This window comes from Nerophis lumbriciformis, linkage group LG07, assembly GCF_033978685.3.
Source record: "Nerophis lumbriciformis linkage group LG07, RoL_Nlum_v2.1, whole genome shotgun sequence".
NCBI classification, from domain to species: domain Eukaryota; kingdom Metazoa; phylum Chordata; class Actinopteri; order Syngnathiformes; family Syngnathidae; genus Nerophis; species Nerophis lumbriciformis.
The window spans coordinates 23,269,163-23,284,292 of record NC_084554.2 but is presented as its reverse complement, the minus strand read 5'-3'; the positions used below and the strand labels follow the sequence as shown (position 1 = coordinate 23,284,292).

At 37.0% G+C, this 15,130-nt stretch overlaps 1 protein-coding gene across 1 annotated transcript; it reads right to left on the bottom strand.

The window, feature by feature from the left end:
- Positions 1–3,789: 3,789 nt before the first annotated feature.
- pi15a (peptidase inhibitor 15a) lies at positions 3,790–13,303 on the bottom strand. Its single transcript, XM_061964760.2, has 6 exons — positions 13,196–13,303; positions 12,841–13,126; positions 11,992–12,110; positions 7,904–8,036; positions 7,713–7,828; positions 3,790–4,988 (listed from the first exon to the last, which is right to left on the bottom strand). Exons 2-6 carry the CDS (start codon positions 13,099–13,101, stop codon positions 4,853–4,855), a joined length of 765 nt encoding a protein of 254 aa, XP_061820744.1. The 5' UTR covers positions 13,102–13,126; positions 13,196–13,303; the 3' UTR covers positions 3,790–4,852.
- Between the last annotated feature and the right edge of the window lie 1,827 nt (positions 13,304–15,130).

Here is a 15,130-nt window from a genome sequence, read left to right as displayed (position 1 = left end):
GGGTCCGCTGCCACTGCCACATCCAGCCTCATCTCCAGTTGGCCCGCCGCCACTCCCAGCCTTGTGTCCATTGAGTCCAACACTGCTTTCAGCTTCACCTCCAGTGGGTCCGATGCCGCTCCCAGCTTTGCCTCCAGTGGGTCTGACGTAATTTCCAGCTTCGCCTCCGGCTGTGCAGTCTGCTTGACCTACCGTTCTGAAGCCTACTCGACCTCCGGCTCTGCAGCCTGCTCGACATCTAGGTTGGCTGCCGCGGAGGCGCCTCTCTGGCGCTCGTACTCCTCCTCCTTGACGGCCACAGGGATGGCCGATCCATGGACACCCTCCATGCTATCAGCAACAACGCTTGCCGCTGCTCCCTGACTCATCCCCGATGTCCCCTGTGACACATGTCTCCAGTGTCCCCGGTGACACATGGCCTGGCAACCCGCCACCAACTCCTCCCGCCACCGTCCTGTGACCTTGGACTTGTTTTTGTTTTGGGACCTCTGGAATCCTTTCCTTAAGAGGTGTGGTACAGTCATATCCTGGTGTGTGTTTGGTAATAGTTTTCCTATCTTTATAGTTTGTTTCAGTTCCTCGTGCTTCTTTGTTTACTTTTTGGTTGCTTGGAGCACAAGCTGAGCAGTGGTCTCCGTGTGGTAATTGGGCGACACCGGTCACCCATTTCTAATCAGACCCTTTATATCCTCGGTCTTGTTGTTCATTCGGTGCGTTTTCTTGTTTTGCCCTGCCTAAACACTTTCTTGCCGTTCGCCATTGGCGACTGCTTATTTTTGCGTTTGTATGTTATGCTAATTTAGCTTCGCCTGCGGAACACTATCTTTAGTTTTTTGCCTTGTTACTGGAATAAACATCAGTCTCCCTCTCAAGCTGCTTCCTGTCGTTCCTTATGCATCTTGGAGAAACGACCTTAGCAGACATGCGACCCGTTCGCAACAAACACACTTTTAAATAATTGCTGTATGATATTCTGGTTGTATTTGTGTCAAGAAGAATTTTTTTAGAGTTCATTTAAATCATTCAGGCAAGTAATGACCTGCGATTAATCACGGTTAATCAAAATTCAAAAGTGTAATTAAGCTGAATTTAAAAATGGTGATCATTTGAAGGCTCCGCCCCTCTCTTCACCTGAATGTCCAAAACATGAGACTGCAATACCGATGACACGACTTCAAAGTCGATCTGCGGCCAAGGGTGTCCTGGTGCCAAGTGCACATACGTATGGACAGCCTTATGTTTGAACATGGTGTTCATTATGGACCACTTGGGTTCAGATCCGGGCGGTCGTTCTTCCCAATTAGGCCTCTCCGGGTTTCACTGTTGTTGAAAATGCGAGCGTTGAAATTATCCAGCAGTACCAGGGGGATCACCTGAGGGAGCACTCTCCAGTACTCCCTCTAGGGAATCGCCATTGAGCCTCACATCTGGGTCTGGCTCCAAAGGGGGGCCCCTGTAACCTGTGTCCGGGTGAGGGAAATGTGGGTCCTTGAATTTGACTTTCCAATCTTATTCACTATAAAGTATTTAACTGACTTGAATCCTGTTTAAGAAAAGGTCAGCTCAAAGGTGTAATAGTTGTCAAAGGAAAGATAAAACAATTACGGAATAATGAATTCAAACAAAACCTTGAATAAAACACTATTTAAAATCAAATTTATTGTGTGTTTGTATAAAAAATAAGTTGTATAATAAAGTGAAACTAAAACAAAACCACCTCTTTTTAATGGTCTCTTGGAGCATATCAAGGAAAATGTAAGCTAACATTGTGTAAAAATTGTAAAAAGGCCTAAAAATAACTAAAATCTTGTCCAGTATGAAAACATTTTCAAAAAAGTAGATTTTATTGTCTCTTTGCCTAAAAAATAAATGTTATGATAAAATCAAACAAAACCCAACCACTCTTTTTAATGGGCTTTAGTATTGGATCATTTTAAAGAAATTGTAAGCTAAAATATGTAAAAGATGTAAAAAATAAATAAATAAATAAATTAAAAAATCCGACTAAAACCTTGTATCAAAATGTTTTAAAAAAAGTTTTTTTATTGTGTGTTTGTATGACAAAGAAGTTGTATAGTAACAAACTACAACAAAACCAGTCACTCTTTTTGGCTGACTTGACTTGGATCGCTTTAGAAAAAAATGTAAGCTAAAATGTTCAAAAGTTGTAAAAAATGCCTAAATATGACTTAGATCTTGTACAAAAAAGTTTTTTTTGTGCTGTGGTTGCATAAATAAAGAAACTGTATCACAAAACTAAACTAAAACAAAACCACTTAATATTTTTACAGGCTTAACTCTTGAATTATATTTAGGAAAATGTAATCTAAAAGATGTGAAATTTGTAAAAATGCCCAAATTTGACTAAAATCTTGTATTAAAAATTTCAAAAACAATATTTTATTGTGTGTTTCAATTTAAACAAAGTTGTGTATCATAAAACTAAACAAAAACAAAACCACACATTTTTTTAAACGGGCTTAAGTCTTTGATGCTATTCAAGAAAATGTAAGATGATATATGTAAAAGTTTTGAAAATCCCTAAATATTACTAAAATTTTGTGCTCAAACACAGAAAATGCATTATTCGTTTGTACAAAAAGAAGCTGTATATAAAACTAAAGTAAAGCAAAACCACTCACATTTTTAGAGGCTTTTAACTCTTTAATCCGATTTAAGACAATGTAAGCTAAAAGGTGTAAACATATTGTTTTTCAAAAGCCTAAATAATAAATGTGATTAAAATCTAATCTAAAACAGCTCTCTCTAAACTCTTTTTAGCTGACTTAACACGTTGATCCTATGCAAGAAAATGTAAGCTAAAATGTGTACAAGTTGTTAACATGCCTATATATGAATAAAATGTTGTGTAGAAGTAACAGAAATTGATCATTGTTGACTAAAATCTTGTATAAAAATGTTTAAAAATGTAAAATTTTTGTGTGTTTGCATTAAAAAAGGAAGTTCTATAATACAACCAAGCTAAAACAAAACCAGTCACTCTTTTTAAGGGGTTTAACCCTTGGATCCTATTAAAGGAAATGTAAGCTAACATGTGTAAAAATGCATAACTATTACTAAAATGTTGTTCAAAAATGACAAAGAAAGGTTAATTTATTGTGTGTTTGCATAAAAAAAGACCTATAATAAAACTAAATTAAAACACAACCAGTCACTCTCTTTAACGGGTTTAACACTTGGATCTTTTAAAAGAACATGTAGGTTAGAATGTGTAAAAAAAAAAAATTGTAAATACATATTTTTAAATAATGATGAAATAATAAATAAGACTAAAATCTTGTGTAAAGATTTTTTTTAAAGGTAAACATGTTGCGTGTTTGTATAAAACAATAGGTTGTATAATAAAATTTAACTGAAACAAAACAGGCTTTTACAGGCTTAATGCTTGGATCCTTTTTAAGAAAATGTAAGCTAAAATGTATAATAGTTGTAGAAATTCCCCAAATTTTAATTTCTTTTGTGTTTGCATAAAAAACAGCTGGATGATTAAACTAAAACCATTGTCACTGCCACTACTATTACTTACATAAAGTTAAAAATTAAAAATGACTTAATTTGTTATATATAAAAAAATGGATTAGCTGTATGATCAAAGCTAAACTTAATACAATCACTCTTTTTTCTGCTTAACTTTTGGATCCTGTTGAAGAAAATGCAAGCTGAAAGCTGTTAAATGTATTCATTTATGTTTGCATAAACAGTTTGTTTTTCTACCTATAGGACTTCTTCTTCTGGTTCTATGGTTATTATCACACTTTGAGGCCCATTTTATACAATTTATTAAAAATTCGCAGGAGAGCAGTTCATTGCATAAATTGCTTGTTTTAAATACAGTCAGTGCGGAACATTTTCTGTTTTTGTGGCAGCAATGCCCACTTTTTTTCCATCAATTAAGGATGCTGCAAAAATTTCAGTTACATAAAAAAGAGCCATCTGCCAATATTTTTGCTAGTGCTTCGTTGCCAATGAACCACATACTAACAATTGTGTCGCTATATGTACAAACCAAAAATTACAAACAACATGTATATCAGTTAAATATTTTCCCATATAAAAATGAATAACTTATACAATAATTCTAGTTTAAAGAATAGCCATGGTATAATGATTATGTACACGTATACAAAAATGAATATGACATTTTTGGACATTTACAAACGATTAAGGTGCACTTGAGTGCATGACAAATAAACAAAATGTCCAGTATATCAATACAAAGTGTACAATATGAAACATATGATTATTACACCAAAAGAGGGTCAGATTTGTTGTGCTTTAGTCAGTTGAAGCCCAATAAACGCAGATTTAAATTTAAAAATCCAAACAGAAGTCGTAGAAGTCAGCATTAAAAATGTCACAGTTAAGTGCACTTTTGTCTGAGCAATTCCTGGCGGGACAAAAATAGACGACCGAGGATGAAGCGTGGAGCGTTGCTAGGCTGCCGTCTGTTTGAAGGTTCTATTCCAACATTCCTACAAAAAGCAGAGCACACAACATGGAGGTGTGATGCCCGTATAGCACCATGGTGAGCACGTATGAGCAACTGTCGTCATGTTCACGGTTAAACTCTATGCAGCGCCCTGGTGTGTGATTTTTAAAGACCCATTTTACACATAAATTACACATCATAACATGTTACATTATTTTACAGTTTATGTACAAATTGTCAAAATTGTCTGCTGCCTTTAAATGTGTCTCTATGTCTTTAAATAAGCCCATATTTACAAAAAATAGTCTGGTCCGCGCCTGTTGTGCAAATCATGACGCTATCCCATTGGAATAGCGTCTCTGTGGTAATGTGGCTTCGAGGGGACGATAGGGGGTCTTGTCCTTATTTGAACCAGTGCAGGTAGTTTGTCTTCACAGCAGGGGAGCACATGTTGTTGCTGCATGAGCCGCCATAGCTGGGAGGGCAGGCGGAGCAGGGGACGCCAACCTTGTAGGGAGCCTCGCCGATCCAGTTGCCCCTTAAAGACAGAACAAGGAGGTGCGTGAGTGAATGGAGCCTCAAAGTGCAGCAAAAAAAATGTTTTAATTGTGATCGCGGGATCTTTTTTGGAATGTTCTGGGATCCTGTTTGCTGGACGTAGTTTGCATTTTGACAGCAAACTTGTTAGGACTGAGTCAACAGCACTTCTGCTGGTTGAGTCAAGTGCACTCGTTATTGATGAATGAACAATAAGTTCCAAATCAACAATCCATTTTATTATTCCTAGTTAACATTACTATATTTTTGGAGTTTTCTCTGCATTTTCTTTCTTGTCATTTTTGATTGAGTATAGAATAAATATTAACAAAAATCGGGCATATGTAAAAGATGCAATTGGTTTTTGTAGCGTACTGTAACTATAGGGGGAACGTTTTGAATGTTATAAAGACTGTTTATATTTTTCAAACACATTTACTTTATTTTGGATCTGGGTTTATATATATATATCTCCATCCATCCATCCATCCATCTTTTTCAGCTTATCCGAGGTCAAGTCGCGGGGGCAGCAGCCTTAGCAGGGAAGCCCAGACTTCCCTCTCCCCAGTAACTTCGGGTAGGGTCGTGAATCTTTGGGCACGGCACTATTTGATTTGATTCAATTATGGGGGGTAACGATTCGATTTAAAATCGATTCTCGATTAAAAAACAATTCTCGATTCAAAATCCATACTTTTTAATCACATTGGGTGCCAGTCCTATGATTAACTGCATCCATCCAATAAATAGATAAACAGCGGTGATACATTTTTATCATACTTAAAAGAAAACTGGTCGTGTTTAATAAAATTCTACCCAAACATTTGACAAAGTCAAATACAAATAAGGCAATAGGAGAAGTATCCAACACTTCTCTTTTCCAAAGCAAATCTGTCCAGCATACATGGGCATCTACATCAACAATATGATTTGTCTAAAAGGTTGGACAGGACAGAAAAATATATATATATAATAATAATATGTATATATATATATATATAGGGATGTCCAATAATGGCTTTTTGCCGATATCCGATATTCCGATATTGTCCAACTCTTTAATTACAGACACCGATATCAACCGATACCGATATCAACCGATACATGCAGTCGTGGAATTAACACATTATTATGCCTAACCAGGTATGGTGAAGATAATGTACTTTTTAAAGAAATTAATAAAATAAGATAAATAAATTAAAAACATTTTCTTGAATAAAAAAGAAAGTAAAACAATATAAAAACAGTTACATAGAAGCTAGTAATTAATGAAAATTAGTAAAATTAACTGTTAAAGGTTAGTACTATTAGTGGACCAGCAGCACGCAAAATCATGTGTGCTTACGGACTGTATCCCTTGCAGACTGTATTGATATATATTGATATATAATGTAGGAACCAGAATATTAATAACAGAAAGAAACAACCCTTTTGTGTGAATGAATAAATTCACACAAAAATGGGGGAGGGAGGTTTTTTGGGTTGGTGTACTAATTGTAAGCGTATCTTGTGTTTTTTATGTTGATTTAATAAAAAAATAAAAAAATAAAATAAAAAAATAGAAAATAAAAAAAACATATCGATTATTAAAAAAAACAATACCGATCATTTCCGATATTACATTTTAACGCATTTATCGGCCGATAATATCGGCAGGCCGATATTATCGGACATCCCTAATATGTACATATATACTGTGTATATATATATATATATATATATATATATATATATATATATATATATATATATATATATATATATATATGTTTTTTAATCGATGAAGAATGGTTACAAGCAAGAATTGCGATTTATTTGAAAAACATATTTTTTGACACCCCTAGTTTAGGGGTGTGTAATCATTTGTCATCAATCATCAATCATACCAAATATCAAATATCATTTGCCATGATATTTGGTGCAGACAAATAGGGGACCAACAAGCAGGTGTGTATGTGTAAAATTTGAATAAGGTTGGTTGAAAAACATGGCCGCCATCAAACAGGATGTCTTTACAGAGAAACAGGAAGGTACTGGGCACGTGATTGCTCGTTAGTCAATGAGCATTTGCTTAATGATTTTAAAAATGAATGGCTATCAGTAAAGCATGTATGGTGTCATGTATTTCAAAGCATTTCAGCACCACCCAGAGAGGTTGCCACAAATGTCATTTACAGTTTAGTAAGGTTGAGTTGCTAAAAAACAAACAAAACAAAAAAGTCAAACATTTTTAAGTGCTGAAAAAGCAGATACAAATTAGACAAGTACAGACCAAAATAAATACTAACTTTGATTTGTGTTCTGGACACATAATCCCACGGCTATAAATCAAAAAAGTATCCCAGTTGGAATACGTTTACAGCGCATCAAGTTGTAACCAGACAACAGCCAAATGGCAGCTGTGCTCAATGTAGACTGACGTGAACTGACCTGTGCTGACTTCAACGCGAGGTCATGTCGACTCTCACAAGTGGAACAAAGAAAGTGTTTCCAATAATAAACAAGGTCATCACGTTCTTATGTCTCAACCAAATAGGATTAAATATCTTCTTGGTATTTCACTTTCTTATTCCAAGAGCTTTTCCTTGTACTTGTTCGCAGGCTCGCACTGTGAAGCTATGAAGCCGGCGGCGACACGGGTGGCACGGGATTAAAAGCGCGTGGTCAACAGATTTGCAGGATCATTCCTGGGAGCAGCGAGCGGCAACGTGAGAGTGCAACTTACTTTGGCGAGTAGTTGCAGACGAGATACGTCGCCCGCTTCCACATAGAACCCCAAACATTCATATTGTGGCACGTGTGGACGGCACAGCCCACTTTGTTGGACGTGGCCCACACCATCTGCAAACCAGAGCCAAATGGTTACATTTGTGAACATTACTTGAAAGCTAGTATAAGTAAGAGTGGAGTCCGCACCTGTGTGTAATGGGTGCACATGGGGCCGTAGCATCTGAGGGGGCAGCGGGGGTTGCAGTCACGTGGGTAAGGAAAAGAGTAATCTTTGACCTCGTCATACCACGGTTTCACCAGCTGGAGGATGGAGCGATACCTGTGGATAGAGGATCATCATGAGAAGCTAATACAGAGTTACGACAACCTGGAATGAAAACATGGGAAGCAAAACAAATATGTTTGAAAATTAACTTTACTCTGTTGTGGGGGCACAGCCATTCACATTTGAACCAATACAGTACTCAACGGTACCAATTTTTGGTACTTCTGTGTGTGTTCATGCGTTAATGAATAATTTATCTATTAATGTATTTTTATTTTTTTACATTTAACAGTGAGCTGATAATAACTTGGCTGTTCAGTTGTTATATCTTGATTTCTTACACTTCTGAATCTCATTTGCAAGTATTATATAGTAGATGTTGCATGCGGTTGCATTTCCAAGACATTATCTGGCAGTAGTGTATAGGCTACGGTGTGTTGCCTGGATAGGAAGTAGTCTTTACCATTAAGCGGAATCTACTCTTGTGTTGCGCCATAAAAATGTTTATACTGTAAGTATTGTAGGGCTGCAAAGATTAATCGATTAAATCAATCGATTATACTACAAATATGCTTTGATTTATATTATTTTGCTTCAGTTAATCAATTAATAAGTGTTGGATCAAATGGATCAAACCCGGACCGCATGGAGTGTTCGGAACTTTAAATACGCAGACTAGTGTCCGCACGGCCGCTGCAAAAGAGAGCACAGGAGAATGGTGGTGTGTGATTATTTGGCGGCAAACAATTTTGTGTTGTATTTTTATTAATGGACACATGTTAGAAGTGCAATTTCAATATTGATAATGTGCATGTGTTACAAAAAAAGTAAAGATTATGGCAAGCAGAAAAATCTTTGTTTAGTTCAACTATTTTCCTATTTTCCTACATATTGAGGCTATCAAGTGTGTTAATACGATTACTCGATTGATTGAAAAAATTAATCAAAAGATTACTCAATTACTGAAATAATCGATAGTTGCAGCACTAAAGTATTGTACTTATTACTAGGGATGTCCGATAATACCTTTTTGCCGATATCCCATATTCCGATATTGTCCAACTCTTTAATTACCGATACCGATATCAACCGATATCAACCGATACCGATATCAACCGATACATACAGTCGTGGAATTAACACATTATTATGCCTAATTTGGACAACGAGGTATGGTGAAGATAAGGTACTTTTAAAAAAATGTATAGAATAAAATAAGATAAATAAATTAAAAACATTTTCTTGAATAAAAAAGAAAGTAAAACAATATAAAAACAGTTACATAGAAACTAGTAATTAATGAAAATTTGTCAAATTAACTGTTAAAGGTTAGTACTATTAGTGGACCAGCAGCACGCACAATCATGTGTGCTTACGGACTGTATCCCTTGCAGACTGTATTGATATATATTGACATATAATGTAGGAACCAGAATATTAATAACAGAAAGAAACAACCCTTTTGTGTGAATGAGTGTGAATGAGTGTAAATGGGGGAGGGAGGTTTTTTGGGTTGGTGCACTAATTGTAAGTCTATCTTGTGTTTTTTATGTTGATTTAATAATAAAAAAATTAAAAAATGTTTTAAAAAATACCGATACCGATAATAAAAAAAACGATACCGATAATTTCCGATATTACATTTTAACGCATTTATCGGCCGATAATATCGGCAGGCCGATACTTATTACACGTTACCTGTTTGACTGTAACGTGCATCTCAATTGTAGTTTTCATTACCAAATTTGGAGGTGTTGAAATGACCATGTAAAATCGATAAAGCTAATCAGTAGCATGTCTATGGCAAATCCAAAGTAAACTAGCATTGAGCTAGCCAATTTAGAAAAGTGGAGCATTACTTGAGGTTGGAGTGTTTTCTATCAGGCACACTTGCTTTGTTGGCATGGAAAACATGTAACATTACCAACATTTTGCTCTAAGTGCTGCTTGAGTGCTTGTTTGCCTGTTTGGGCTGGTCAATTTAGTGTTGCCAATCAACCTATCCCCAGGTGCATGTCTGTGGAGTGAATCGATACCGGGTAATACTGACGGATTCGCTTGATACCTAAAAAGGTAACGAATTCGGTAGCCATCCTACGGTGCCACTGATTGTTGAAATGAGCAATACATGCTTTCGTATCAGTGTCCAAAAGTCTGCAATAACATCAGAAAAAAACAATATTGATCCCACCTGCTGTTTAATTTTATGCTCTGGCAGCCCAGAGGTGTTTGAAGATGCGTAGTTGCGATACATACCGCCACCCACTGCAGAGAGTTGTAATAAACAGTCCAATTATAATGTGTTTATGAGCGAGGGTAAACATACATAGTAGCGCCAAGTAAAATATAATTAAAATATAATAATATATCATGTAAAATACTACTATCCCTAAGGAAAACACTGATGTTACTTTTCTTATTGTGTTACTGAATTATTAAGAAAAAAATCCCCCGTGAGGTAATATAACTCTTTTTTTGTGAAAATAGTCCTTTGAAGTTTGATTTTTCTTTAGTTTGTGTGGCACTTTTGCAACATCAAAAGAAGGACGAGCCTAAATAAAAAAACCTGGGCTAATACCTGCACGAGACATCAACCCATCAACTCGATGTCCAGCGCAAGCTCTTAAGGCATTAGTAAGTGAGGTTTACCAACATACACTACCTATGTTACATATGGAATCAGTTCAAATCCACTTTTACTATTAGATGCTGTTTACTTCTTCTTACACTTGTGTGAGAGTTAGGAATGCAAAATGGTTGTTTCACAGTTTTCAAGTTATATAGTGTACAAACTAATGTTGTCCCGATGCCGGTACCGGTACCAAAATTATTTAGATACTTTTCGGTACTTTTATAAATAAAGGGGACCACAAAAAATTGCATTATTGGCTTTATTTGAAAAAAAAATCTTAGGGTACATTAAACATGTTTCTTATTGCAAGTTTGTCCTTAAATAAAATAGTGAACATACAAGACAACTTGTCTTTTATTAGTAAGAAAGCAAACAAAGGCTCCTAATTTAGCTGCTGACATATGCAGTAACATATTGTGTCATTTATCATTCTATTATTTCGTCAAAATATTAAGGACAAGTGGTAGAAAATGAATTATTAATCTACTTGTTCATTTACTGTTAATATCTGCTTACTTTCTCTTTTAACATGTTCTATCTACACTTCTGTTAAAATGTAATAATCACTTATTCTTCTGCTGTTTGATACTTTACATTAGCTTTGGATGATACCACAAATTTGGGTATCAATCCGATACCAAGTCGTTACAGGATCATACATTGGTCATATTCAAAGTCCTCATGTGTCCAGGGACATATTTCCTGAGTTTATAAACATAATATACATTTTAAAAAATGACAAATGATGTTGTGATGCCAAAAAATATCGACGGTACTTTTCAGAGGCGGTATAGTACCAAATATGATTCATTAGTATCGCGGTACTATACTAATACCCGTATACCATACAACCCTAGTACAAATATAAAAATTGGTAATGTGTGCAATTTTGTGCAGTGGCTCCCCCTATAGGAGTAAGTGTAATCTAATTTAAAACCACGGGCGAGCTAACAGAAATCATGTTTAGTTGATCAAAAAGCAATGCACACAAGTCTGAAACTGTAACGTCGTGTCTACTTAGATGATGTGGGGTCGCCGTGGTAACTATTCTCCTTGTTACAGCAAAATAAGCTTCAAACTGCATTTATTACATATTGTTACTTTAAATTTTGCCATAGTGGCATCCTTCAATGGGAAATTGTGTGTAAAGTAACCTAAAGTGCTCAAAAAAATACATAAGAAGGGATGTGCCATGTCCTCCTGGTTCATGGCTAAAAAAACTTCTGAGCAGTCACTGCAGGGTCATCATGAAGAAAAAAAAGAAAGGGTGGTCTGCAAAGCAATGACCGTGACTGCTAGAGGAGTGTCATCCCTGCTGAGAGCGGCAGCAGATGTTGCCCATAGGGGGGTTGGTGGACGGGTTCAAAGGTCACTTACCGTCCTGTCCTGACGGAGAGGTTCTGACCCAGAAACCTGAGGAGGTGAGACGGGCCGTGCTCCCACAGGCAGGCGTGGGCCCAGTTCTCAGCTGATTTAGCCAGATTGTCATCCCACACCTACACACACACACACACACACGCAGGGTGAAGGGGAAAGCATTATATAATGATGTCAAATAGACACACTCCATGTCCATGTCCATGTCCATGTCCAGAGAGAAAATAGATGCAGTGTGAGATAAGATGCTGTTGCCATGGCGAAAGGCATACATCACAACGATTACATAAGAGAAACGACTGGACCTCTAATGCAGCTTCTTTGATTCAAAAGTGACAGAATATTGGAGAGTTTCCCAACATGGACACCCAAACACAGGCAGCACATGAGAGACGTCATCCCATCATGATTTAATCGCACAAAAGCATCACAATGAATTATGCTCCATGGAAATAGACCTTCATAACGGAACAAGGAACGATGTAATTTCTCCCAGCCAATCAGAGATGAGCGGTATAAAATCAGGGAAAAAGCTACATTTGAATATATTGGGACAAATTTCAAACATATTTTCAAATATTGCAACATTTATTTTTATTTTTTTGCATTGTTTATTATTAACATAAATTGTTATAAGGATCTATGTTGCTGTCAGTGGGTTCCACCAGGTGACATGACCCCTGCTTCCTCTTGGAAGTGACTACTTAGGTGGTCCTGCAAATTGCTAAGCTGCTAAACAGCTGAAAATGTATATCTTGTTTTACTTTGCACATACACATAAGAGTGTTTGTTTTTTCTTTTCTTTTTTTTTTGCTTTTAATTTATTGAATTATTTGAATTTGAACTCACCATGTATTCCATGTTGGACGCCGGAGGAAACACCTTGCCTCTCACTTTGTTGTGGTAATCAAGAATGGCCACCATGTCGCTCTGGCTGATGTAACGCTTCCTCCTGCTCTTAGAGCCCGCACCAGCGTCGGTTTCTGCACCGGTTCTGGTGAAGTTGGCCGCCGGTAACGCCGGGGAGGGCGCGTCGGTGGCGGACACGGCCAGCGCACTTGTTCCGCAGTGCACGCACACGAACGTGAACGCAAGTAAGTGAAGATGCATGCTTGCAAATCCGTCTTGGGTTGTTCTGCAATCAAAAATGTTTTGTTTCAGCGCATTTTAGAATAGCATTCAATTCTGGTCGAGCTAGTCTTACCTTTTTTTGGTGCGAGCAGCCGAAGTTGTCCCAATGCAGTTTTTGCAGCGTTGCAAACTTTAGGAGGTCTCCAGGAGATGTTGGGTCTCTGCGGGTTTATATAGTCTGTCCAGTGGAAGAAGCAGGAAGTGCATGAGGAGGTAGAGGACCACCCTCCTGCCTCCGTGTGTCACCTGAAACAGCATCATTTGGACAACCCTCATAAATGGATGCATTTTTTTCTGAAGGCTATTGAATGGATATGATATCATTAACAAACCAAAAAGTAGAATGCATGTATGTCATATGTAGGTGTTGGTGAGATCCAATGCAAGAGCTGTATAACATATACAACAAAAATAAAATATAGTAATTCCGAGGTAAAAATTTGAACATTTTTCAAAAAAAAAAAAAGACAAATTAGATATATAAAATTAAAAAAATTCTAGAAATAGTCATAACTTACTTTCCATGAGAATTAATGATAATGATTTTTATTTTATTTTTACTTTTCACTGAAAAAATACAGTTGACAAAAATGTAATCCACAAGTATTCAATTTTTTTCATTTGATTTTATTTTTAAAATTTCATATCATACCATTTCAATTCTGTTTCATTCTATTTTATTCGATTCTATTATATCCTATTCTATTCTATTTTATGTTTATTTTATTGTATTCTATTTTATTCTAGACCAAGAATAGCTGAATGGTTAAACAGCTAACTCCCAATTAAAGGGAACTGGGTTCAAATCCAAGTCATGGTCGAGCAGTGACTAGGAAAGCTCCAGCTGGGGGAGTTACTGTTTAGAGGGCAGCACGGTGGAAGAGGGGTTAGTGCGTCTGCCTCACAATACGAAGGTCCTGAGTAGTCTTGGGTTCAATCCCGGGCTCGGGATCTTTCTGTGTGAGGTTTGCATGTTCTCCCCGTGACTGCGTGGGTTCCCTCCGGGTACTCCGGCTTCCTCCCACCTCCAAAGACATGCACCTAGGGATAGGTTGATTGGCAACACTAAATTGGCCCGAGTTTGTGAATGTGAGTGTGAATGTTGTCTGTCTATCTGTGTTGGCCCTGCGATGAGGTGGCGACTTGTCCAGGGCGTACCCCCGCCTTCCGCCCGATTGTAGCTGAGATAAGCTCCAGAGCCCCCGCGACCCCAAAGGGAATAAGCGGTAGAAAATGGATGGATGGATATTTTATTCTATCAAAGTGCAATGTTTTATTTTCTTATATTCAAACACAATGTTACTGTTCAAATTGTGTTACAGTGGCCAAAAATATTAAATATACTTGTTAAATAAACCTCTGCCTTGTTTTAATGAATACTTAGGCCTACTACGCTACTGTATTTTAACCTTGGTCATTATTGTGGTACAAACCCCGTTTCCATATGAGTTGGGAAATTGTGTTAGATGTAAATATAAACGGAATACAATGATTTGCAAATCCTTTTCAACCAATATTCAATTGAATACACTACAAAGACAAGATATTTGATGTTCAAACTCATAAACTTTTTTTTTTTTTTGCAAATAATGATTAACTTAGAATTTCATGGCTGCAACACGTGCCAAAGTATTTGGGAAAGGGCATGTTCACCAATGTGTTACATCACCTTTTCTTTTAACAACACTCAATAAATGATTGGGAACTGAGGAAACTAATTGTTGAAGCTTTAAAAGTGGAATTCTTTCCCATTCTTGTTTTATGTAGAGCTTCAGTCGTTCAACAGTCCGGGGTCTCCGCTGTCGTATTTTACGCTTCGTAATGCGCCACACATTTTCGATGGGAGACAGGTCTAAACTGCAGGCGGGCCAGTCTAGTACCTGCACTCTTTTACTACGAAGCCACGCTGTTGTAACACGAGCTGAATGTGGCTTGGCATTGTCTTGCTGAAATAAGCAGGGGCGTCCATGAAAAAGACGGCGCTTAGATGGCAGCATATGTTGTTCCA